The sequence below is a fragment of the Nycticebus coucang genome, chromosome 3 (genome assembly GCF_027406575.1).
Source record: "Nycticebus coucang isolate mNycCou1 chromosome 3, mNycCou1.pri, whole genome shotgun sequence".
NCBI lineage: Eukaryota > Metazoa > Chordata > Mammalia > Primates > Lorisidae > Nycticebus > Nycticebus coucang.
The window spans coordinates 118547163-118573287 of NC_069782.1; the positions used below are offsets into that span (position 1 = coordinate 118547163).

The 26125-nt window shown below is 40.9% G+C and overlaps 1 protein-coding gene across 3 annotated transcripts in view; it reads right to left on the bottom strand.

Moving 5' to 3' along the window:
* LIPA (lipase A, lysosomal acid type) overlaps window positions 1-26125 on the bottom strand; it is a 47326-nt gene that overhangs the window by 8688 nt on the left and 12513 nt on the right. For 2 of the 3 annotated variants that reach the window (XM_053582571.1, XM_053582570.1), the window contains exons 2-8: window positions 24455-24566; window positions 22025-22142; window positions 7906-8104; window positions 7086-7195; window positions 5186-5322; window positions 3733-3879; window positions 2598-2669 (exon numbers count right to left, since the gene is read on the bottom strand). In XM_053582571.1, coding sequence (XP_053438546.1) covers window positions 2598-2669; window positions 3733-3879; window positions 5186-5322; window positions 7086-7195; window positions 7906-8104; window positions 22025-22142; window positions 24455-24565 — 894 coding nt within the window. In that variant the 5' untranslated portion in view covers window position 24566. Of the gene's footprint in view, window positions 1-2597; window positions 2670-3732; window positions 3880-5185; window positions 5323-7085; window positions 7196-7905; window positions 8105-22024; window positions 22143-24454; window positions 24570-26125 lie in introns of all 3 variants that reach the window. The other variant, XM_053582572.1, reaches the window with a different exon arrangement.

Here is a 26125-nt window from a genome sequence, read left to right on the forward strand (position 1 = left end):
GGCCTGAGCAGGGAGGGTGAGGTAACACAAGCCTGTAATGTGTATAACAAGAAATAGTCTTAGGACAGGCTTGGTCTCAATATTACCAAAGGCCTGGAAAGGCAGGGTCTCATGGTCATTTGCACTTGCTGAGGTAGCTGCTGGGTCACCAAGCTCAGCATCTGCCTCCGGCCTGGCTTGGTCACCCACCGTGCATCTCTGGGGGTGTGCTAACTCCTGAGGAGACAAAAAGTGGGCCTTTTGGGAAAATGTCCATTAGGTTAGAGGTTCCAGATACACTCAAAACTGCATGGGAATTCTGGTGAAAGGGAACATATAAAAAACAAGTGCCTATCAACATTAATGTGACCAAAAGAAAAGCACAGACCGGAACAGAGCATTTGTGAATCTGAGGATTTTTGAAGGTTCCAGGGAAGGGTGGACCGGCCAGCATGTCACGAGCTGTTTGCCTTCCGCGTGCCCCTCCTCTGGGACACAGCAGACTCTGGCACCTGAGGGACTGGCATCTAACTCTGAGCCCTCCGGCCCCTACAGTGAGCCTCAGGCCAGGCTCCTCTTAGGTCCTTAGAGATGAGCCAGGGAGAGGTGAAATATCACACTCCCCAGAGACAGAGTTCCTGGGGTAACTGAGGAAGGGCACCCAAGCATCAGGAAGCCCCAGATCAGTGACCCCAAACCTGGTCAGGCAGAAGAAATCTACTAGGCAGATTTTTTAAAAATATAGATTTTTAGGAATAAAAAGAAATGAACTGCTGATATATACAACCACATGGATGAATCTCAAAATAATTATGCTGAGTGGAAGAAGCCAGACAAAAACAAGTATATACTGTATAACTGAACTGATACAACTCTAGAAAATGCAAGCTAACCTACAGTGACAGCAAGCAGATCAATCATTGCTTGGCAATGGAGGAGGAGCGGTGAGGAGGGAGGGGTTACAAAGGAGCAGGAGGGAACTTCCGGGGGTGATGGATATATTCATTATGATGATGGGCTCACAAGTGTGTACAAAAGTCAAAATACATCAGCTTGCACACTTTAAATATATGTGCCTTGTATATCTCAATAAAGTGGTTTAAAAAAAAAATAAAAAAACAGATTCTCCACTCCAAATGTTTGGGATACAGGAGTCTTTGTTTTTACAAGCCAGGATAGTAGCCAACTCAACAGGTCTGCTACAAGCCCCACTACCATTACTTTTGTAAAGCAATATGTTATTTAAAAGTACACTTTTACTTTATTTATTTACTTTGAGACAGAGTCTCACTCTGCTGCCCTGGGTAGAGTGCTGTGGCATCAGCCTAGCTCACAGCAACCTCAAACTCCTGGGCCCAAAGGATCCTCTTCCCTCAGCCTCCTGAGTAGCAGGGATACAGGCCTGTCCCACCACGCCCACATCGTTTTTCTCTTTAGGTGAGGGTCTCACTCTTGTTCAGGCTGGGCTCGAACTCCTGAACTCAAGGGATCCACCCACCTTGGCCTCCCAGAGTGCTGGGATTACAGACATGAGCGACCACGCCTTATCAAAATTTACATTTTTAAAATCAATTCACTGGCGCAGGCAGTGTCGGCTCAGTGTTCGGAAACTACTATTGAAGACCCCTGTAGCATCTTGGTTTAGACTTTAAACAGCTGGTTACTTCAAATTCAAAGCGAAGTGAGCTGGGGGAAAAATGTACAAAAACCCACAAAGAATCCCCAACAATAAAAAATAAAAATATAAAATAAAATTGCAAGAAAAAAATGTACAAAAATATGTCCAGAGGTGGAAATAAGTCACTGATATGTTGTCTTGTGGAAAAAGAAAAGGTGTAAAATAGTAAGGAAAAATTAATTAATCTACTTCTACAGCTACTATTTCTATCTGTACCTTAAATGGCTTTCTTTTTAAATGATTTGCAGCAAGAGGTATAGCACAGAATGCAGAGACTTTAATATCTCTGGATCTGTGTTTCCTACCTCTGTGTACGATAAAAGAATGACTTTATGCTCATTTTAAGGAATTTTTTGTCTATATATAATTTCTAAACTTTCTAGAATGAACATAACACTATTTATGTGATGAGATGATGAAAGCTATATTTTTAAAGTGAGGGGTCCCCACTCATGTCCATGATTGGCTTAGCTCTGCTTTATCCGCTGATGCTCTGAGCATGTTGTGTTCGGGAGTTAATGCTGAAACAGCACTTTCTAGCTCCAAAAACGCTCTAAAGTCACGCTTTATGATGCAATACAGAAATAAATATGGGACTCAATGAAAAACAGATGCAGGAGAGAGGAAGGGGGGGATTGGAAAGGGAGAAAGTGAGGGAATATATAAATCTGAGCCTCCAGGAAGCCGGTGGGGGTGGAAGCCAACCCTGGCAGCTGCTGGGTGATCTGTGGGTAATGCAGTACGCCGCCAAGGATGAGAGAAGCAACACCAGCACAATGACAAGGACCCAGGACTCTGGGGAAGGGAAGCAGGTCGTATTCGTAAGCGGATTGTCTTTCTATGCAGGAAGGACTGCCTGGCAGAGAGGTACCCTCAGAACCCACAGGCCTTTCTAATGAGGATTTTAGACGAACCCTAGCAGCACTCCTACAACACCTACCTGGCTCCAGTGTAACATGTTCTGCACAGAAGTTCCAGCAGGACAATGCGTTGTATATACATCCACTCTGGACTGCAAAGTAAGTACATGGAAATCAAGAAAGAAAGTGGCATTAGGGTGGCCGTGATAACAAACATTATACTGTACTTTGCCCTTCAAAGCATCAAAAACTACAGAGTCATAATCCCAAATATATGAGATCAGAAGTAGAAGACATGCTTTGACTACAAATATGTCCTCTAAAAACAAATACAAACTCACCCAGACTACCTATGAAATGAATAACATGGCAAGCATAGGCTGTAGGGGTTGAGACTCACGTCATTTTTATTTTCTTCTTTATGCTTTCCTGAACTTCCAAAATTTTATATGACAATCACACCTTGCTTAATTTTTTTTTTTTTTTTTTTTAGAGACAGTGTCTCACTTTGTCACCCTGGTAGAGTGCTGTGACGTCACAGCTCACAGCAATCTCCAGCTCTTGGGCTTAGGCGATTCTCTTGCCTCAGCCTCCTGAGTAGCTGGGACTAGGGGCACCCGCCACAACACCCAGCTATTTTTTTGTTAGTTTGGCTGGGGATGGGTTCGAACCCACCACCCTTGGTATATAGGGCTGGCGCTCTACTCACTGAGCCACAGGCACCACCTGAAAAATTTTTTTTCAGAGTCCTTATTCTAGAATTTTAAAACCTGCTTTCAAAATGCAACACTACAAACTATCAATACCTTTAGAAACACCAGCATGTTTCTGGCTGAGGTTTTACCTTTTGCAATATAAATAAATATACACAGTTATCCACATACACATTGTGTATATGTACACATGCATGTATATCTATAGCAATTTTGAAAAGAAACAAATCGCCAGAATAAATATAAATTTTATAACAAATCATGACAGATCCCCTCCTTCAACAGTCTCTGTATAGACACAACGTAGGAAGGTGACAGCAGCCAGCTCAAGGATAGTAGCGGGTTATACAGTACTCCAGGCTCTTACCGAAGCTGATTCTTGTGCTTTTTAAACGAAAGTCCCTCTAGAGCTCTGTTGAGGTCGCTCTGGCCTCTCCCACACAATCCAATACATATGACAACAATCCAACACGTTGACAGATACTATCATAAACATACATACCATATTTAAATTTCTCTCATTAAATCCACAGAGAACGAAAAAGAGATTTCCACAAAGCTCCTTCAGAATGACATGAGTGCAAATGTGGGTCCCCAGCCACTTCAAAAATGTACTCTGTGGAAGAAAATCCTTGTCCCCAAATAAGTCCTACAAGATAAAAAGAAACCCAAGGATATCTCAGCATTTCGTTTTGGTGCACAGACCTCCGTGACCTATCTCAGAAGAAGGGACATACATGTGCCCAGCGTCCTCACACACGGCCTCACAAGGGAAAAGACAACCAGTGAACACTCAGACTAGATACTTATCTAATAAGCTTATAAAGGCAAAAATCACACATTGCAGATGTGTACGTTACAGATGTATAAATCCTCTGCATGAAGAGGAGGCAGAAAATCAAATAAGCTTACAATGGACTTCTACAATCCCTCATCCCAGGGCCATCCCCAAATAATTGTCATCTCCCTCTGAGAAACAGTGGAGGGGTGAAGGATCAGCAATGTCTGCCCGAAATGTGTATGTCTAACTTAACTCCACTGGCCAGTGGCCCAAATCAGCCTACTACTAGTCGTTGGCTTTTCTTAAAACACTTTTTTTCTTATTGTGGGACAAGATAAATAACATGAAATCTGTGACTTTAACCATTTTTAAGTGTTCAGTTCAGGGCAGTAAGTATATTCACCTTGTGCAACTATCACCACGATGTACCTCCAGAACTTTTTCATCTTCTTAAACTGAACTAACCAATGACCCCCCCCATTCCCTTTTCCCCTAGCTTTTATAAACAAAGTTTTATTAGAACATGGCCACATCTTAAAGTCCTTTAAGCGGCAGTGAGATATGTTATAACCTTATTTCAAGTATATAATTCTGCACAGGATATCATATGTGTGTAAATGTATAGTAAGATGAATATAAAGCATCTAGCCGCACTCGGCTTAAAACTCCCCATGAAAGCCGTTTTCTCCTTGAACAGAGCTTGGGGTGGGCACAGAGTTAGGGCTAAACCCTGATGAGGTTACACCACTGATGGCTTGTGATTAGTGCTACATTACAAAAAAAAATGCTTCCCCTCAGAGTAGGTGGGGATGGGCACACGGGAACAGCGCGTTGCCTGTGTCCTGCGCGCCTCCCGCTGCTGTGCCACCTCCATAAAGGGAAACAACCCCTTTCCACAGACCTTCCTGCACTCTCCCCAGGTGCCGGGCAGACAGGTGCACTGGCGCGGCAGCCACCAGGACATACGGCTGCAGGACAGTTAGCTCCAGACCGTGGTGACTCCCGGGATCCGAGGCAGGGGTTAAGGGGAACCAAACTCCCCCTGCGCCCCTGATCGCACCCTGCAGTGAAGGAAGGCACAGATTCGCCCTGCCATGGCCAATTACTCAGATCTGAGGAGGAACTTTGTGGGGAAAGGGAGAAAGATGGGGAGGAGGGCATGTGATCCAAATACCTTAACAAGAAGATCTGGAAATCGTCCCAATTTGGCCATAGGGCTAGTAGAGAAAGCCAATGAAGCCACAGGAGCCAAAGCAAAAAACAATTTAATCTTTTTGGCCAGCTCAGGGATCTGTGAAAATGCTATGAAACCTGTGGGAACAAAAGGAAGATAGTCATCTTCTGGATTTCCTTCTCAGAAAAGCCAAGCTTGAGCTTTGTGATGCCCTTTAGTTAGTGGCCTGAGAACCAGGCATGCAATGCCACCCTCAAGAATCCATACTCTTGACTTGGGGTCCTCTGAACTGTGTGCTCTAGCATTGAACTTGATCGAAGCAGTAAATTAAGTCTTTGTTAAGTACTTCTTCCAAATCTCCAACCGAGATAAGCACTAGAAGAAGTCCAGGCAGAAAACCACAAAGCCTCCCCCCTTCCTTGAACAAGGAAAGCCTCAGACTGTAGTTCTAAGCGCCCCGCCTCCCCGTCCCCTGGTCTTCATCCCCCAAGGCTCCTCCAGGAACAATTCACAGACAGGACCAAACACCAAAGACTACACAGGACCTCCTGAACTTAGAATCCCCCAGCTTTAATTATCTTTTAAGTCTCTCTGAGGTCACTTCTGGCTACTTGGCCCCAGAATGCCACTTTAGAGAGTGGTGTGGCAAAGGACTCAGTTAGACAAGTCATGAGAGAAGGAATATGAATGGAGAAAAACAACTCACTCCATTTTTCTGAGGGGGAGGCAAGTTAACCATATATATTGTGACCCTTAAAAGCATTCATGCTTCTCATACAATCTCCTTCGAGAGAAACGTACTCTACGCAGATTGTATGACATGAACACAAAGGTGTTAGTCATAGTAAACATTCAAAGGGAGACTCAAATAAATTACAAGACAGGTCCCTACCCCTAGTTAGAGAAAACCCTTGCTTGCTAGAATTATGGGCCATTTTTACTTTCTTCAACCTTTGCTAAGTTTTATATTTTTCTTCACAATGAACAAACATTACTTTTATAATCAATATAAATTAAAAATGCATATAGCTTTTTAAAAAATGTTTATAAATAATAAATATAGTGTCCAACCTTTTTTCTTTTCTGCCACACATTAAAAGAAGAGTTGTCTGGGGCCACACGTTACACATACAAACACTAAGGATAGCTGATGAGCAATGAAAACAGGACGGTGCACACTTTTCATGATATCCAACACCACAGATAAGCAAAACCGTCCTCACATAATCTGCATGTGGCCATGGGCCATAGGTTGGACACCCCTGGAATCATTACCCTTTCATCTGTAGTACTTTCAAAGTCAGTACAGTACATTTTTTTATTTTTCTTTAAAAGAGAGAGAGAGAGCTAGTGTACAGTGGCACCATCATAGCTCACTATAACTTCAAACCCCTAGGCTCAAGCAATCCTCCTGCCTTAGCCTCCCAAGTGGCTTCGGCAACAGGCATGCACCACCACGCCCAGCTAATATTTTTATTTTCTGTAGAAAAGAGACCTTGCCATGTTGCTCGAAGGCTGGTCTTGAACTCCTGACTTCAAAAGCAGTCCTCCAACCTTGACCTCCTAAAGTGCGAGTATTACAAACATGAGTCACCGTGCCTGGCCTGTCTCTAATTTAGACAGTTTCCTGTTTTCTGCCTTCACACATCCTCATCTTGCTTAACTAGAAAAATAACTAATAGGATGTGGCTTACATTAATTCCTTCAATTTGAAGAGACCCATATACCACAATTTTCCAAAGAAAACGAAATACTATCAAAATTCTTTACCCAGCAGCTCATTATCTATATCTGGCATTGAAAAATAAATTGTAATTGAACTAACTTCTTTCAATATATCACTTTTAAGAACAAGTGCAAACTTCGCAATAAAGAAACTATATGTTAATTACATACATACCAATGGTGGTGCCTTGAGAATGACCCACATAATACAATTGTTCTTGACCAGTTTTATTCAGAATGAAGTTAACTGAAGCTGGTAGGTCGTATTTTGCCATCTCATCATAACTGCAATCCAAAAAAGGAATTCCTTCATTGAAATAGTACGCAAAGTAGAGTAGCACAGAAATACCAAGCATATAGTTTGCTGAGTTATCACAAACTGAACACAGCTAGGTAAAGAAGCATTGAGCGAAAGAAACAGAACTTTACCAGGACCGCAGAAACCCTCTTGGAATTCCTTCCCACAAGTAAGTCTTATCCTATTTTTTCACACCATAAATTAGTTTTGCCTGTTATTTCCTTCTTCTATAACTGGGATTATGCAGTATATATTTTTCTATATCGGGCTTCACCCGTGTTGTTGCATATAGTTGTAGGTTGTTCATTCTCATCATGTGCCTATCACACTTTATTCGTCCACTCACTGCTAAGATGCATGTGGGTAGTTTCCAATTGTCTGCTATTATGAATGGTGTGAAAAAAAACATGTTCTTATACATGCCTTTTGGCAAAAGCTCTCATTCTTGTGTTTTTTTTTTTTCTTTTTGTTTTTTTTTATTGTTGGGGATTCATTGAGGGTACAATAAGCCAGTTCATTCTTGTGTTTTACATCCTTAGGGAGGCTCTGTTCTTACAAAAGGAAAGCCATCCTGGAGGCCTCCACACTGCCGACCTTTTCTAATACCCATCTGTCTGCCTCTTCTGCTGAAATCCCCATGTACCTGCTGTAAGGCTACTAGGGAAATACCCCCATGTCATAATCAATTCAAATATACCTGAAAGCCCAGAACTCATCCTGAGAAACCGTAAGGGTCTTGTGTTTCCGAGACCAGGTGTTTCCTCTGCTGTTCCCCATCCACACGTCAAAACCAGCATCAGCAAGAATGAAGCCCAGGCTGCTGTTGGCAAGGTTTGTGACCCAGTTACTGGAATCTGCCAGCAAGCCATGCTGCAGATAGACAGCTGGTTTGGGACCTGAGAAACATATGTGGTTAGGAGGCAGTGGCGCCGAGCTTCAAAACAAACATGATACCTTGTTAAACAAATCATTCTTAAAAGGTTCCAGAGAAAATAATGAAATAGAAACAAATTAAAGTATTAAGGGAGCAGTGTACGTGTATTCCCACATAACATGTAAGTGAAGGATTTGTCTTTTAAAATAGTTCTGGCAAGGCAGCAGCAGAACTGGACTGCTTTTGCATGTCTAGTAATGATACACACTGATTCAACCAACAAAGGAAAAATTAATACATTTTTAAAAATTTACAAAATGTTTTTACAGTTTGCTACAGGAATTGCATTTCTCACAATCACTCCTAACAAAATAAACCAAAAGAAAGGAAAAGATCACTCTCACACACCAAGATAACACTATATCCCTATTAGAAAGACCAAAATCCAAAACACCAACGATGCTGAGTGCTGGCAAGGATGTGGAATAACGGAACTCTCAGCTCACTGCTGGTGGAAAATGCAAAATGGCAGCATCGACTTGGAAAACACTTGGGCAGTTTCTGACAGAACTGAACATACTCCTACCATAGGATCTAGCAAGCATGCCCCCTTGTATCTTACCCAAAAGAACTGAAAAGTTGTGCCCACACAAAAGCCTGTACATGGATGTTTATAGCAGCTGCATTCATAATTGATGAAATTTTGAAGGAACAAAAATGTCTTTCAGTAAGTGAATGGATAAACAAACTGTGGTATACTCAGACAAGGGAGTATTGTTCAGCCCTAAAAGGACACGAGCTAGCAAACCACAAAGATAACAAAGGAATCTTAAACACACGTGGCTAAGTGAAAAAGCCAATCTGGAAAGGCTGCGTTCTGTGTGACAGTCTGGAAAAGACCAAATTAGTTAGTAAAAAAAAAATCATGGGATTGGGGGAGGAAGGGAAGAACAGGCACAGAGGATTTCTCTGTACGATGCTATAGTGGCGGACACATGTCATTACACATTTGTCCAAACCCATAGAACGTGCACCACCAAGAGCGCACCCTGGTGTAAACTCTAGATTTTGAGTAACAATGATATGTCAGTGTTGGTTTATCAAGTGTGACGAATATAGAACCCCTCTGTGAGGGGTGTTTACAGTGGGGAAGGCTATGCTTCTGAGGAGGGACACGGATATAGGGGGAATCTCTGTACCTCATGTTCAACTTTGCTGTAAACCTACAACTGCTCTGCAAAAAATGAAGCCTAATTTTAAAAAACTTTTAAGTGGAATAAAACCGTTAGAATAAAAAGGACTGCACGCATGCATACAAACTTAGAAACAGATGTGTCTTCTGCATGTGTGTGTAACTTTATTTTCTACTTACCTGTAACTAAGACTGTGATATGGCAGAAAAGCAAATATGTGGGAGTCAAAGAAACCTGACCTCAAACTGCTTCTATAGTGCTGAGACCACTGAGTTATTCAATTAGTAAGTCTTTACTGAGCACCGAGTAAGGGCTTTATGCTTCTCGGTGCCCGGAACACGGCAGAGAACAAAAAGAGGAAGAGAGACAAGTACTTCCCCAGGAAGCTGACACTCTACTATGAGTTTTCGACAGTTCGACTCCAACCTCTCCAAGTTCTGACAGGACACCTCGGACAAAGCATTTAAACTTTTTCTGAAATGAACATCATTCCCTGAAGAGTGGAAATGTGTGCTTTTCGTAGTATAGGACATAGTGAGAAAGGAGATGCTACATGAAAAGTTCTTAGCAAAGAGTCTGACGCACAGAGTTCAACACACATCAGCTCATTTTATTAAGGGGATGAGCCAGTCTGAGTCTCAGCTCCATAAAGAGTTATTAAGAGGAATAACTGAGATCATTAAGTGTCTAGCAGAGTGACAGGTAAGTCCAAAGTTCCTTTGCTTTCTGCCCCCTCTTTATACTAGTGAATCACTGGAAGTGAGCTAATTGTCAAGTGGTCAAATAATTCATTTTAGTCTACTTGATACCATAACTAAGCCATCGACCACAAGGAGGGCTGGGATAGCACCGAAAAGCTTATAACATAGCTTTTGAAGGGAAAAAAAAAAAAGCAAAATACAAAATTACGGACTACTCTGGACTATAACTGTGTAAAAATAATGTATGCCAAGTAGAATTCTAGTGAAAAAATGGGAAGAATGATTTGCTGGGATAAGACTGAAAGTGAATTGACAAATTTTTATTTCTGTTAACATCCTGATGCAAATTCGGCAACTAACAAATTGTTTTTAAATGACAGTTCCCCTGATGCAAGGTGGCCTTAGCTCACAGGCATGATGATGCAAATGGTGCCATGAAGTTGTGCAACCTGGGGGCACTGTTCTCTCATGCTGAAAAATGGTGAGCCCCAGGCCACGAGTCCCAAATGACTCCTATGATTTTCTAATCCCAAACCGATAGCCTTCCACAATGCCAGAGCCATGCAATGACCTTCTACTCACAGGGAGAGAAGAGAAACCAAATTGGACATCTTCAGGGCTGCTTTATGTACTCATTTTTGCCTTTAAATGTTCATTTCAATGCCATATAACAAGACAAAAGTTACTGTGAAGGATACAGTGCCCTGTGGTAGGTATAGCACCTTACACGCACAGGCTTCCTGCCTTCAATGAAGATGATCATAATCAAGCTTGGAAACCAAGGAAAAGAATCACAAAAAGTTCAAAATTATAAACTTCAGTGTAAGTGACAATAATTACCAAAATTAATTCATCATTATAGTTGGGAAAATATGTTTTAAATGATAGTTACTCCAAAGCAGGGCTGCCTGGCTGGACAACTACAGGAGACATCATTGTCCAGCAGTAATTGTGCAGTGCAGTGGGAACAGTGCCCAGAAGTCAGGCAATGCAGCAGCTCTGCCCATTAATGGTGTGTAACATTTTCTAGAAACAGAGGCTTTCCTGCGCATGCTCTAGGTCCTTTGGCATGTGAAGGCCCTTTTTACCCATTGCTTTACACGGTTGAGCAATGAGGAAAGCAACTCAACCCTCACAGGCCAGGAACAAAAACTTCCTGTTGGTCAGCTCGTCTCTAACACAAACCACAGCAATAATCTTCCCTCTGCATGGAGTTAGAGTGAGGCAGGAGGAAAGCCCTGCTAAGCCCTTGGCACTTGTTCGGTCTGTGCCTCTGCAGATTAACTCTTACTGGAAAACATGAGGCTGCTCAATGGACTTCTCAGAGGACAGTCTGAGAAAGGAAGGGATGGTTTGAAGTTGCAGAGGACGGGTGGGAGGGATAACAGAGAGAGGAGGAAGCAGGTGGTACATGGGCAGCCGGGCAAGACCAAGGCTGGAGGGAAGGTACAGGCTACACCAAGAGGCCAAGGCTTCGGCTCCCTACCTTTTCCTGATGGGGAATGTGTAACATTTCCCTTTATTCTTTCTGTACTTCTCTCTCTAACCCCTTAGGAGCTTCAAAGGAGAAATGTGGGAATTGATAAGGTGAAGACAGACCAGGAACATTTTCAAATACCACCAATAAATAACTCCTGGATTTCAAAGGGCCAGGAGGAGCCCCTGAAGGTCAGACTTGTGCTACCCAGAAGACAACGCCTGAGGCTGCTGAGAGGTTCTAAAAAGATTTGTAAATAACCACTATTTCCACCCTTGCCTACCATTCACTGCTGCACAAGGCTTCTCTCGGGGAGTTATTTTATCCTTTGAGGGGGTGCCTTAAAAATTCCCAGCACCCTCACCTCTGCACTCCTATAGCGCCCCGTGCATTATATTTCCATGGACGTGGCTTTGCCCCAAACAATCTAGGTTATGAAGAGTCCATGTTTAAGGAAAAAAGAAACAAAGAAAGGAACATTACATTGAGATAACATTACATTGAGATAAACTATTTACATTCAAAGGTTATCTGTGGATATTCACTATCTCTGACTTTATGACACCAGCAGCTAGACACAAAATGAAAGGGACCTCTCAGGGACAAAGAAAACACGGTTGCACACATATGCGTCCACGCACATGGAAACAGACCTCTCCGTGCAGCAAAGCTGTCCCTTGTGAAGGGAAGTAGGGAAGGCTGTAGGCAAATCTCAGTGCTTTGTTAAGGCATCTGTAATAGGGAAAGGACAAATCAGAGCCACGTTGTTTTAATTCTCCTCTTTGTTTAGGTTCTCCCATTCCTTACTGCAAGCAGACTACAAAAGCTCAGTGAACAAAAGATGGAAAAAACATGGCACCAGGTGAGAAGAAAATAATCAATCTACTCTTTAAAAGCTAGATGCTTTCAAATCTGGAGAATCCAGGCCAAGCACTGCAAAGGGCATTACAGAAAACATTGCTTTCTATTGGGAAATACCAGCAGATGAGAAAAGGGGCTGACAAAGAAAGATAAATGTCTGATTAATTGCATGACCTTAGAGAGGCCCAAGGACACTCAACCATGTCCTGCTCATTCAGTTGAGGAATTTTTTTCTGAGAACCTGTTGTAGGCTAAGCAGTGAGGTAGAAGTTAAAGTACCAAGAAATGATTCAAAAACACACACCACACCTCCTGTAAACCTCTGGTGGTGCCTACGGAGTATTAGACACCATGGCAGATGCTGCGGACACAAAATTGGGTAAACTATGCTCCCTCCCCCAGGGAGCGAAAGACTAGCAGAGGAGACAGTTACCTTCGAGCCCAGCCTGGAAAAAGGTTAGAGCACCTCCCGGGAACGCCCAGAGGAAAGAGTAAATGACTCAGCCAGAGAAAGAAACATTCAAGCTGGATCTTAAGTGAGAGGCAGATTTCCCCACAAAGGGTTCTGATGAACAAATGGAGTTAGAGTAACAGAGAACAGACACTGCACCCAGGCCTTGGCTGATAGGACACAGAACACACGGGGAAGGCTCCCTGCCTGAATCAGATGTGCAGCCTTGTTGGGGGGCCACTGGGAACTTTCAGTGCCTTATCTGACTGGGCTTAGAGGGGTGTGAAGGACTTCATGGGGTACACATCTTTCCAGGCTGGGCCAGTTTCCTCTTATCCAAGAATAAAAGGGCTCCTCTGAGGAGGGACACACAGGGGGTGTAACCCATGAGCTTCCAGTGCTCATGATGCCATTAGCCATGACAGATCACCAATAGAAAGAAAGCAGTAACAAATCCTGGGTATTGTCATTACTTTAAAAAATAGGGGCAAAACTGCTAGCCGCTTCCCTCTGGCATTGGGTAAACACAGAAGGACACTGGAAGCTCCACCCCACACGCACCTGCCTGCCAGCGGCTCTCCCTTCACCACTAAGGGGAAGAGACAAGCTATCAGGCCATTCATTCCCAGCTTCCCCCTAGTCAAGGACTTAAAAATTTACTGGCAAGAGACCTTTTTCTCTAGGAGGTTTGAACCTACTGCCATTCACCTCTTCCAGTGAATTTTAATCAGATTTCTTATCACCTTGCTGAGAATGGTTGATTGGAATAATAGCTAGCTGTTATTATGGACTTACATGCTCTATGGCAGCAGTTCTCAACCTGTGGGTCATGACCCCTTTGGGGGTTGAATGACCCTTTTACAGGGGTCACCTAAGACCATCCTGCATATCAGATATCTACATTATGATTCATAACAGTAGCAAAATTATAGTTATGAAGTAGCAATGAAAATAATTTAATGCTTGGGGGTGTTCCCACAACATGAGGAACTGTATTAAAGGGTCATGGCTTTAGGAAGGTGGAGAACCACTGCTCTAGGGACCATAAAAAAAAAAAATCCTAGTAAGCTTGTACTACCCCCACTTAACAAAACACAGAACTATGGTGAAGAAGAGTCAAGTAACTTGCTCAAGGCTAGACAAGAACTAGAAAGTCGGGGAGTTGGATTTGAGCCCAAGTGTGGCAGACACCAGGGGCCATGCTCTTAATGGCTTTGCTATGGGAAAGAGGGCTAACAAGATGGAATTCTTTCTAGAACACACTGTAGGCCTTCTGAGAATGACAGGCTGAATGACAGGAAGCTATTGGGGGGTGGGGGATGTGAACCAAATGCTTGAAGGAAGTAATCTTTAGTAGATGGAGGGGACAGAGATTGGGACAAGGGACCCAACACTCAGCCTGACCTGCTCAGGTAGTTCTTGCGAGGACCAGCCTGTTGGGGCACTCAGGCACCCTGAGGCCTGGTCTGAGCAACAAACCAGCAGGGCAGGGCAAGGGCTGCCTTCCCCAGCTGTGCCCTGTAGGTATCTCCAGGAGGGCTGGGGTTAGGCGAAAGGGATAAAAGGACCATTTCTTGGCCTTGAGAGGGCAAATACCTTCACTAGCACCTAAATTGCATAGAGCTGACAAAGAAATTAGCCCAATGACAGTCCACCACAATACCACCTGCCTGATCAGCAGCCCATGACGTGGGTGGACACAAGGAGGGGATTACTCAGGCTCTGAAACAGAATGTGCTGAGCCCACGGTCACACAGGAGGAAGACCTCTGGGTGGGTGGGGAAGTTCCTCCAGCTTCCATGGCACTGGCCTTCTCTGCCCAGACACTGAGCCCACACTCTAAAACAGTATCCGGGGCGGAGCCAAAATGCAGAACAAAGAGGAGAACAAACACCCCGGCATTAGTGTGATGGAGAGCTCAGTTCTTACCAGCCATAAAACCTTGTAGGATTTACACAGCCTCCCTGAAGCACAGGTGTCCTGTTCTACAGTGGCGAAGATGAAGCTGCTGATACACAATAAAAAACAGGCCCTGCTAACAATAATAAGTATATACAGCTGGATCCTTGAACAATGTGGGTTTGAACTGCAGGGGGCCACTCAAATACGGTTTTTCAATAAATGTATTGGGAAATTTTTTGGAGATTTGTGACAACTTGGATAAACTCACAGATGAACTATACAGCCTAAAAGTATCCAAAAAAGTAAGAAAAAGTTAGGTTGTCACGAATGCATAAAATATATGCAGATACTAGTCTATTTTATCATTTACTACCATAAAATATACACAAGTTACAAAAATTAACATTTATCAAAACTCATGCACACAAACACAGACGTAAAACAAATGTAAAGATGCTGTGTTAAATCATAACTGCTTATAATTAACTGCAGCACACACTCGACTACTTTAATAATTTTGTACCTTCCTCCTGTTGCTATTACCCGAGCTCCAGGGCTACACATGCTATGTATCCACTTAAAACACAGTGATACTCATTATCGCTGTGTGTCAGTTCATCTCTCCAGTAAATTGCATTTCAATGTAAAAAGCAGTCTATCGTGGCTTTTATGCATTTTTCATCATGCAATACCAGAAACCTTGAATAACACCATGGGACCTACATGAAGTACCACTAGTGATGCTGGAAGTGCTCCCAAGAAGCAAAGAAAAGTCATGACACTACAAGAAAAGGCTGACTTGCTTGATATACATGTACTGTAGATTGAGGTCTGCAGCTGTGATTGCCCACCATGTTACGATAAATGAATCCAGAATAAAGAACATTGCAATTAAAAAGAAATTGCACCAGTGGTTGCAAAAACCTTGTACTTTTTGGAAAAATATCTTTTTATCATATACTGAAAATGCAGCTTTTAGGTGGGTGCAGGAGAGCTATAAGAAAGGCATACCAAAAGACTCCAATAGGATTTAACCCAAAGTGTAGTCATTATATGACAGCTTAAAGCAAAAGGGAGGTGAAGGACCAAAAGCGGGAGAATTCAATGCCAGCAAAAGATGGCTTAATAATTTTAGAAAGTGGTTTCACTTAAAAAGAAAATGTCAAGATAACAGGAGAAGCAGTCACTGCTGACCAAGAAGCAGCAGATAACATTAAGAAAATCACCAGATAACATTAAGAAAATCACCAGATGAAAATACCACAAAGGACATTTATTAGTAATGAATCAGAGCGAGTCCCAGGATTTAAGGAAGAAAGGCTAATATATAAATTCAGGATCAGAACTGCCCTCATCTGTAAATCTGCTGCCTTTGAGTCTTGAAGAGAAGATGTGAACACCAGCTGCCAGTCTTTTGATTGTACAACAAGGAGGCCTGGACAAGAAGCATACTTTTTCCGGATAAGTTTTAATCAATGTTCTATCTTTGAAGTCTAGGAGTACCTTGCCAGGAAGGGACTGCCTCTTAAAGTTTTTTTGATATTGGATAATGTCTTTAGACACCCAGAACCCTGAAGGTATCGAAGTGGTCTACTTTCCCCCAAATACAACATCTCCAATTCAGCCTCTAGATCGGGGTCAGAAGGCTCACCTGCACATGGTGCTTTCCATAGAGTACTCTACGGAAAGTGTACTCTATGGAAAGCACCATCAACACCATGGAAGAAAACCCGGGTGGTGGGGGAGAACACCATGAAAGTCTGGAAGGATTTCACCATCGGAGATGCCATCATTGTTATAGAAAAGTCATGAGAGCCCTCACGCCCGAAACAATAAATTCCTGCTGGGAAAGGCTATGTCCAGGTATTGCACAAGGACTTCTTAGGATTTATGACAGGGCCAATCAAGGAAATCATGAAAGAAACTGCAGATGTGGCAAATGAGCTGGGGGGCAAAGAGTTTCAAGATATGAGTCTTGGAGAACTTCAAAAAGTAATAGATACCACACCAGAGGAATTAGCAGATGAGTGATAGAAATGAGTGCTTCCAAACCAGTGCCAGACGATTAGAAGGAAGACATGGAAGAAGCAGTGTCAGAAAACAAATTCACAGTCGAGAATCTGGCAGAAGGGTTCTGATTATTCTAGATGGCTTCTGACTTCTTTTATGATTTGGATGTTTCTATGATATGCGCGGGAATCATAGCACTTGCTGCTCAGCTAGGCAAAAGATCTGGATGCAATCTGCTGCCCAACGTGCCATCAGAGCACCAAACGAGCCTAGACTTCAGCCGAGGCACCAAGATCAGGCATTGATTAATGAACCCACATCTGCTCAGCACCACCAGGGCAAGGAATTATACCCCAGATTGTCAAGGGCTGTGTACAGCTTGCGAGAGTGCTGCATTTATTTAAAAAAGAAAAAAACTTTTTGGGGACAAGACACAATTATAGGAGGGACTTTACCTAACAAAAGCAATCAGTGTAACCTGGTATCTTGTACCCTCAGTGAATCCCCAATAATAATAATAAATAAATAGTTTCTTTGGAAGGGAAGAGTTTCTCTTCTAGGCACAGTGGCTAATTCCTATAATCCTAGCATTTTGGGAGGCCAAGGCTCAAGGATCACTTGAAGCCAGGAGGTTAAGACCTACCTGAGCAACATAGTGAGAGTGAGATCCTGTCTCTACAAAAAAATTAAAAAATTAGCCAGTCATGGTGCTACACACTGAGGCAGGATAAGTGCTTGGGGCCAGAAGTTTAAGGTTGTGGTAAGGTGTGATGACACCACTGCATTGTAGCTTCAGACAAAAAAAAAAAAAAAATGTCTGTCTCTTAAAAAAAAAAAAAGCAAAGAAGGAAGAGTTTCTATAAGGAAAGAAAAATCCAGAAAACAAACAACCAAAGCAAAATGCAGGGCAATAGTCTTTCCTTCCAAAGACTTAATTCATAAGGCATGCTATGAATATTCAGTTATTACTCTAAAGGCAACCCCTGGGGAGTCCTTACCAAGGCTTGTTTCCAGAATACCTCTCCACCCACTGGACCATCAGATTCATAACTTTTCAGATACAAACATGCCACTCTTGGTGTTTTCTCTGACGATTAACCAGTTTCCTAGTTGGGCATTCAATCAGTACCCAGACTGAATACCCATATTCCTGCTTTGAAATTTTTTTCTTATTTTAATACGTGTATATGGAGAGCCTTAAAAATGGAAGTGGCTCAAAACTCTTTCAGCTTCTGAGTTTATTTCCAGTTTCCTGCCTTGTTATTGTTGTTATTTTATGTGTTTTTGCAAGGCCAGCATACATTTCCTTGTTTTAGTCAAATAACATACATATTCTGACTACCATGGGATCAACTTAGTCATACTTATTACGTAAGACCACGATCTCTAGTTCAAAGAACACCGAGTCTGTAGTCTGACTGGCTGGGCATGACCCTTTCCCTATTTAAGCCTGGCTATCTTACCCAGTAAAATCAGGGTGTTGAGCTAAAACAAAGGTTGCTAAACCCCCCAAATTATCTTGGATTCCACCAGGGAAGTGTGTTAAAAAAATACAAGCTCTCCAAGTTCCTGGCCCAGGCAGGAATCAGATCCTTCTAGTGCTAACACCCCATGACTTTCTGAAATAAGGCTGAACTGATGAAAACAGAACCACTTCCCTATAAATGATTAATTCCTGAATTTCAATTCCCTTATGGGGTTAGCAAAAAGCAAGGGTAGCTCAATACTTGATTGAAAAGGTTGCTTAGCAGTGCAAAACACCACACGTATACTGTATGTTATGGGAGTGAAAGGCACAGAAAACAGTCAGGACAGAATATTAAGAGGAGGTGTGTATCTTCATTCATCAAACTGCTGAAGTGTGTTGAATGGGAAAATCACATAATTATAGCTGGGCTTTAAGAAGCTTAATCCCGCAAAACCACGTGCATTGGCTGAGAACAGGGAGGCTGGCAGAAAGGAGAGCAGTTGGTAAGTCTTATATGCAAACATGGCAAGAGAAGCCACATGGCCCAGTCCTGTGTTCATAAAAACCTCCAGTGATCTCCAAGTGAGGACATGCAGAGGAACATGATATCAATAAGTGAACAATGTTTTAATGTATCTTGTTATTACTTTCAAATAGTACAGATGTATGGCACTACTTTGTGTGTATTAAAAGCATTACTTTTTGAAATTATCAGTACCCAGACTGAATACCCATATTCCTGCTTTGAAATTTTTTTCTTATTTTAATACGTGTATATGGAGAGCCTTAAAAATGGAAGTGGCTCAAGACTCTTTCAGCTTCTGAGTTTATTTCAGGGGTCCAGTTGAAATGGTAGAAGAGCATAAGGAGGGGTGATGGTCAGAAAAAGTAAAGAAAAAAATGACTAAAGTGATTTAATGCTGGCAGCCTAGAGAGGATGTGTCAGCTACTTGATGGGAGCCAAGAATAATTCTGCAGTTTGCAGCCTAGGTCAGTGGGAGGACGGTGCTATTAATAGAGGAGGAAGTCAGAAGAGGAAGCAGTGCCCATGAGAAAAGAGTTCTAGTGGGAATGTGAGAGACCTCCTCTAATCTTTTTGACAATGACATTGCTCTTGAATAGGTGTGAAGGACAGTACAGCTCCTCTGCCCCATGCTCTGGCCTCAGGCCATGGAAATGTAAGCCATCAGAAAAGCACCCATGCAGTTCTCAGGAAAATCACAATTCCTTTAGAGAACAGAGTCATTCATCACAGATTTCCTTGAGAATTCCCCTCTAGGTTAGCTCATCACAGATACTGTATACATTACTGATCCCCTACAGGGAGGTTCTTCAGAACAAAGAAAGAACCTGGGGACCTAATGTTACGACCAGATTTAGCTTAGAGTACTTTCAGTCTGCGTTTCCCATTCTGAAGGTCAAGAGTTTCTATTCCCCCACCTCCCAACACCCCTGCCAAAAAATAAATAAAAGTAAAATAAAGAATATAACCCATAGACCCTGAGAGCGATGAGGACTATCCGGAAACTTCAAGATCATCCCAGTCAGTGGACTGTTCTTACAGATGAAAAATGTCAGATGCATATAGACAAAAGCACACAAGCAGTCAGGGAAGGGCCAGCTCCAGCATCAAGGTCCCCTAACTCATCTTCCTACCCCGTGGGAGCACATCGAGACTGATGCCCACTTTCCTCATATCCAGGGCACTGCACTATCACCTGCAATGGTGTGATACACACATGAAGGACAAGTGGCCTTGCATCCCTTAACTGCCACACGGGGAGAGAAGTCTAGAGGTGGACATAGGAAAAGGAGACCAGGTACAGTCTCTCAGCACATTTTTACTGAGATTCTCAGCATTGTTGAACAATGATTCACATTACTAATTATATTAATCAACTCATCACTTTCAAGCAAAACATAAATACAAATTTTTCTATGGGGTGAGAAATCAGTATAAAGGGGTTATTCTTTTACAAAAAAAGGGAAGGAAATCAAGATCACATGCTCACTCTAGCATAAAATAAGTGTTTTGTATGTTTTGAGTGGAGAAAAAATAGCTCTCACTATAACCCACCATACATTTTTATAACATATTTATAAAAAGGAAGATTAATAGCACATATCTGCAAAGCATAAAAATTTCAAGAGTTAGAAAATAGATTTCAGAAATAACATTGGCTATCATGGCCCCTTAAGCATTATAAAAAGCCTTATTCAGCTGGAATTTATGGGGGACAAAAATAGGTAAGTTACACTAGATTAAGAAAAAACATAAAGCAGATAATGATACAAAGTTCATTATGCAGAAAGTTTTAAAATTTGCTTTGAATGATAATTTGGGAAGGAATTGAGGCAAAGAAGGCTCTTTTGCCCACATAAAATGTTGAGAAGAGATAGTTTTCTAATTACCTTAATCAAAACTTTAATTTCCCAAGAAAAATTTCTAAAAACAGAAAATGTTAAAGAATAACTTTACATCTGGAGAGATGATTGAATAAGAATCAGATCCTTATTCTGAAGTCTGTTCAAGAATTTTAAGCATGTTCTACATACCAAGTGTGTCTATGTAGAAATTCCTTAATTTGCATTGGAAACTTCAGTTTTGTTTGAGTTATAAAATGAAAGATAGGCTCAGCACCTGTAGCTCAGCAGCTAGGGCGCCAGCCACATACACTAGAGCTAGCGGGTTCAAACCCAGCCAGGGCCTGCCAAACAACAATGACAACTACAACCAAAAAAAAAAAAAAAAATAGCCTGGCGTTGTGGTGGGTGCCTGTAGTCCCAAGCTACTTGGGAGGCTGAGGCAAGAGAATCTCTTAACCCCAAGAGTTTGAGCTTGCTGTGAGCTGTGACGCCATAGCACTCTACTGAGGGTGGCACAGTGAGACCCTATCTCAAAAAAATAAAAAATAAAAATAAATAAAATGAAAGATAGAAAAAATATCTATGCATACATGTACATATGCTTTTTTAAGCTAAAGCTATGAGAACTTTCATATACTCCTAGTGAAAGCAATTATTAGTACAAAAGCACAGAGAAAGGAGCTTAAAAATATCTATCAAATGCATACATCCTCTAACCCAAAATTTTATTTCTAGAAATATATTTCATAACCAAACTTGCACACATAAAAGATTTACAGCAGCAAAATTTTTTAGAAGGCTGAAAACAGCACAAATTCTCATTAATAGAACACTTGTTAAATAAATCATGATACAGCTGTATAGTGGATACCATGTATCTGTAGAATAAGTGTTCTACGAATTGTGTGAAAAAAATCTCTAAGACATTAAGCAGAAAATTAAGAGAGTACTCCCTTTGTAGTAAAAGAAAGGCAAGGAAAAAATAAAAATCTATGTTTGTATTTGTTTCTAAAGAGATTGGGGGGATTAAAAAAATGAAGAGATTTTAGAAAGATACATAAAAAAATTGGAAGTGGGGAATGAGATAGGAGGGAGGTATCTCACTGTGTATTTTTTATTATCTTTGGACCACATGAATACATTAGCTATTTGAAAAACTAAGTAATTTCCAAATAATAAAAGCCATTTACTCAGCATTTAAAACATTCCATTATATAAGATGCTTTCTTAAAAAATAAAGTGGAGCTTTTGGCATCTTATCAAATGAATCTAATCTTTGAAACTTCAAGCGAAGTATGACATTAGATGACTCTCATCCTTACTTCTTTATAAGAAAGTGTTTTTCTATACCTTGCAGAAATGTAACACATTGAGTACTTTGATCTAAAAGTAATCCCATTTTTATGTTTTCGAGATAAATCCGAACTTGTTTACTGACATAAAAACTGGTCAAAATCCAGCAATGTTGTTATGTTTAAGAACTTTTCTATCTCACCACCAAAAATGCTGTACCTTTGTCAGAATGGTTCTTCCTCCCATGAGGTATTCGGTGAAGGCACAGAATATATCCATCTTCTGTCTCCACTAGGTGTTCCTCACTAGGGAACCCCCAGTGAGAGATAATTTCACTCTGTAAAGAAAAAGGACAATGTAAATTCTATGGACAGAGTCCGATACCATCTCCACAATAACAGGCAAAAGAGAAGGTAAAATGTCAATGACATTCTCCATTTTTAATTATTTAAGAAATCAATTGTTATTGAATTTTTTTTTTTTTTTTTTTGAGACAGAGTCTCATTATGTCACCCTCAGTAGAGTGCTGTGGCTTCAACAGTTCACAACAACCTCAAACTCCTGGACTTAAGCTATTCTCTTGCCTCAGCCTCCCAAGTAGCTGGGACTACAGGTGCCCGCCACAACTCCTGGCTATTTATTTGTTTGTTTGTTTCATTTGTCATTGTTGTTTAGCTGGCCTGGGCCAGATTCAAACTCGCCAGCCTCAGTGTATATGGCTGGAGGTATAACCACTATGCTACAGGTGCCGAGCCAGTTATTGAAATTTTAGTCTGCTCAGTCTAGTAGCCAACATTCCATCACAAGAGTAAATCATCTGGTTTTACCCATGTGTCCTACCCACAGGTGTTTGGTTAACATTGGTTTCATCATTCTAGCATATTCTACTCCAAGGGTATCTAATTTTACCACAGCTTTAGGCCTCTTTGTTTCCATCATGGCTATCGGGTACAAACAGACACTCCTTTCTTTCTTTCCTAAACATGTCAGCTAATATTATGAAAACATAAAACACTTTCCTTGTTTTAAAAGATTCCATCCTGGGAAATGAAGCACAAAAAACTTTAGTCTGTTCTTATCAATTGACTAAAAAAACTACACTAGAATGTCAAAGTGTGATTGAAGAAAAGCTTTAAAAAATAGGGAATTATCAAATTCACTTCTCCATAAGGAAGAATCCACAGGATAACTGTCAATCAGGAGCTCAGTGGGATATGGATAATTACCCAGACTTTTTCAGGTAAACAAGTGATCATTACCCTCTCTACCAAAAACACTTGAAAGAATTTAATTTTTTATTCTTCGAGGAAGAAATGTTTTAAAAGAGGGGAAGGTAAAAGAAAATATTTCAGACAAGAAATAAAACTTAACCCTATGACCCCATTATTAGGTCATATACTCTCTGGGCTCACTATTAATTTCTGTCAAAGTCCCTACAGTTGCCTGATTCTTCAGTTGGGTGACTACATCATCTATTCTAAAGCTGCCATTTTCTTGGATAATCTGTATTTTTCTCATATTTTATGCCTAAATGAGATATTTCCAGATTTTACTGTTTACCTAAGATTGATAACTTGGAAATATTTTAATTAATTATTTATGCTTGCTTATTTGTTTTAACAAAAATAGTTTGTTTTTTAGCTACTTTGACTTTTGCATTGAAGCACGTTCCCTGGACATTCTTAATCCTAATCTTTGTTCAATGTATTCTAAAATCAGCACTTAGTAGTAGTGACGTTCTTGCAAACTTTGGACTTTTTAAATTATTCTTTCAACAAATTCAGTGAGACTTTAAAATTAAATGAAAAAAATTATCATTTATCTTATTAAGTGTATATAATGATAAAATAAGATTTGTTAAATATGCTTAACTGATGGGAAAAGTCTATCAAACTGGATCTAAGATTCAAGGAAAGTGAAAAGCATAAAAGCTATAAAGAGTTCAAGAGTTGTGGCTCCAGGTAACCCATATAACTTGATTTCGGAAAATAACATTTATCAAAGATGCATTTACAAGCACATGACTTTCTGATTCCATATAAAACAAAGTACTGTTTTTTCAAGTTCTTTTAAGTATGACAATGGTGCTTTACTAGGGATTGCATTAAATCTGTAGATTGCTTTGGGTAGTATGGACATTTTAACAATGTTGATTCTTCCCAGCCATGAGCATGGTATGTTTTTCCATTTGTTAACATCTTCAGCTATTTCTTTTCTCAGAGTTTCATAGTTCTCCTTATAGAAATCTTTCACTTCCTTTGTTAGGTAAATTCCCAGATATTTCATCTTCTTTGGCACTATTGTAAAAGGAATTGAATCCTTGATTGTTTTTTTCAGCTTGACTATTGTTGGCATATATAAAAGCTACTGACTTGTAAGTATTGATTTTGTATCCTGAGACGCTGCTGTATTCCTTGATCACTTCTAAGAGTTTTGAAGTTGAGTCCCTGGGATTTTCCAGGTATAGAATCATATCATCAGCGAAGAGTGAGAGTTTGATCTCCTCTGACCCTATTTGGATACCCTTAATCACCTTCTCTTGACTGATGGCGATGGCTAAGACTTCCATTACTATGTTGAATAGCAGTGGAGACAGTGGGCATCCTTGCCTTGTTCCTGATCTGAGTGAAAATGTTTTGAGAAACTTACCACATTCATGTTTGCCTCAGGATCCACAGCTGCCCGTTTCCCTCTGGACCCCTCAAAATGCAGTGTCCCAAGGACCAAATAGACCATCAACCCCAAGAGCTGCATTTTCATTCTGTATAAAACAGTTTATTGTTATTTACCCAAATTTTACTACACAGAACTATGTTGGTAGGTTAATGCTCCTAGAAAACATCTAAATCAGATATGGGGCAAGTAAAAAGTAGGCAAAGAGTAAAAATGAAACAAATGACTCCAGCCATATCTGAAAGAAAAAAATGAGGAATTCTTTTTTACTAAGAAACCTCTCCACCCTCAGTTAATATGTGACCTTATGGGGCCCAGCACACCCACTCATCTACTTACCACAAGACTAAGAAATTTTTCTGGAGAAATAACAGAAAGACAACGCTTAAAAGAGGATAGGTTGAAAAAAAAGGAAGAACCACAAAATCCCAGGGTTAATTTCCTACCTCATCCCCTCCCTTGTGATTTCAACATTAACTTTGGTCAATATTAGCTCTTTCACCCACTTATCTGGGTAGATATTCTTGCCCAAAGTTATATGTCTACATTCAAATGTCAATCTGGGGGAAAAAAAATGAAATGAAAAAATAGAGAGCCTGCAAGATGAAGAATTCGACTCCTCTCTCCTTCAGAAACACTCCAGCCGTCAACAAAGACCATCCTAGTTTCTGGCAGTGAAGCTCAGAATCACAGCAAAGATCTTGAGGATATTAAAGGAGAAGTGAAATGACTCTCTGAAGCAGATGGTTAGAAAAAAAAGCTGAAACTATGGCCCAGGCCTCTTTTTTATTTATTTATTTTTTAATAAATATAATCACTTTTTTTTTTTTTTTTGAGACAGAGTCTTACTTTGTTGCCCTCCGTAGAGTGCTATGGCATCACAGCTCACAGCAACTTCCAGCTCTTGGGCTTAGGCGATTCTCTTGCCTCAGCCTCCCAAGTTGCTGGGACTACAGGTGTCTGCCACAGCACCTGGCTATTTTGTTGTTGTTGTTGTTACAGTTTGGCTGGGGCCAGGTTTGAACCTGTCACCCTCGGTACATGGGGCTGGCGCCCTACTCACTGAGCCATAAGCACCGCCCTATAATCACTTTTAAAAAGCATGCATGTATGCCCATACCAACACTTGCACATAAATGTTTATAACAGCTTTGTTTGTAATGGCCAAAGCCTGGAAAAACCCAAATGCTCCAAAAGGGATAAACAAATTATGATAAGTACATACTACCTACTCAGCAGTAAAAAGGAATGAATACAACAACACAGATGAATCTCAATTATGCTAAGAGAAAGAAGCCAGAGCAAAATAAATAAATAAATGCTATCTGGTCCCATTTATATAAAACTCTAGAAAGATCTATATTGATAGAAAACAGACTCCAACCTAATCTGTATTGATGGTTGCCTGGGGAAGAATGGGCAGGAAAAAAGGGATTATAAAGAGGTATGTACAGTATTTGGGGGGTATGTACAGCTTCATAATACTGAACGTACTGGTGGTTTCACAGGTATATACACATGTAAAAACTTATAAAATTGTACACTTGATATATGCCCTGCTAGTGTGTGTCAATAATACCTTGAAGTTGCTGGCTTTGGGTTTTTTCTTAATAGTATTGTGCTTAATCCATGAATCCCACAAGTCTT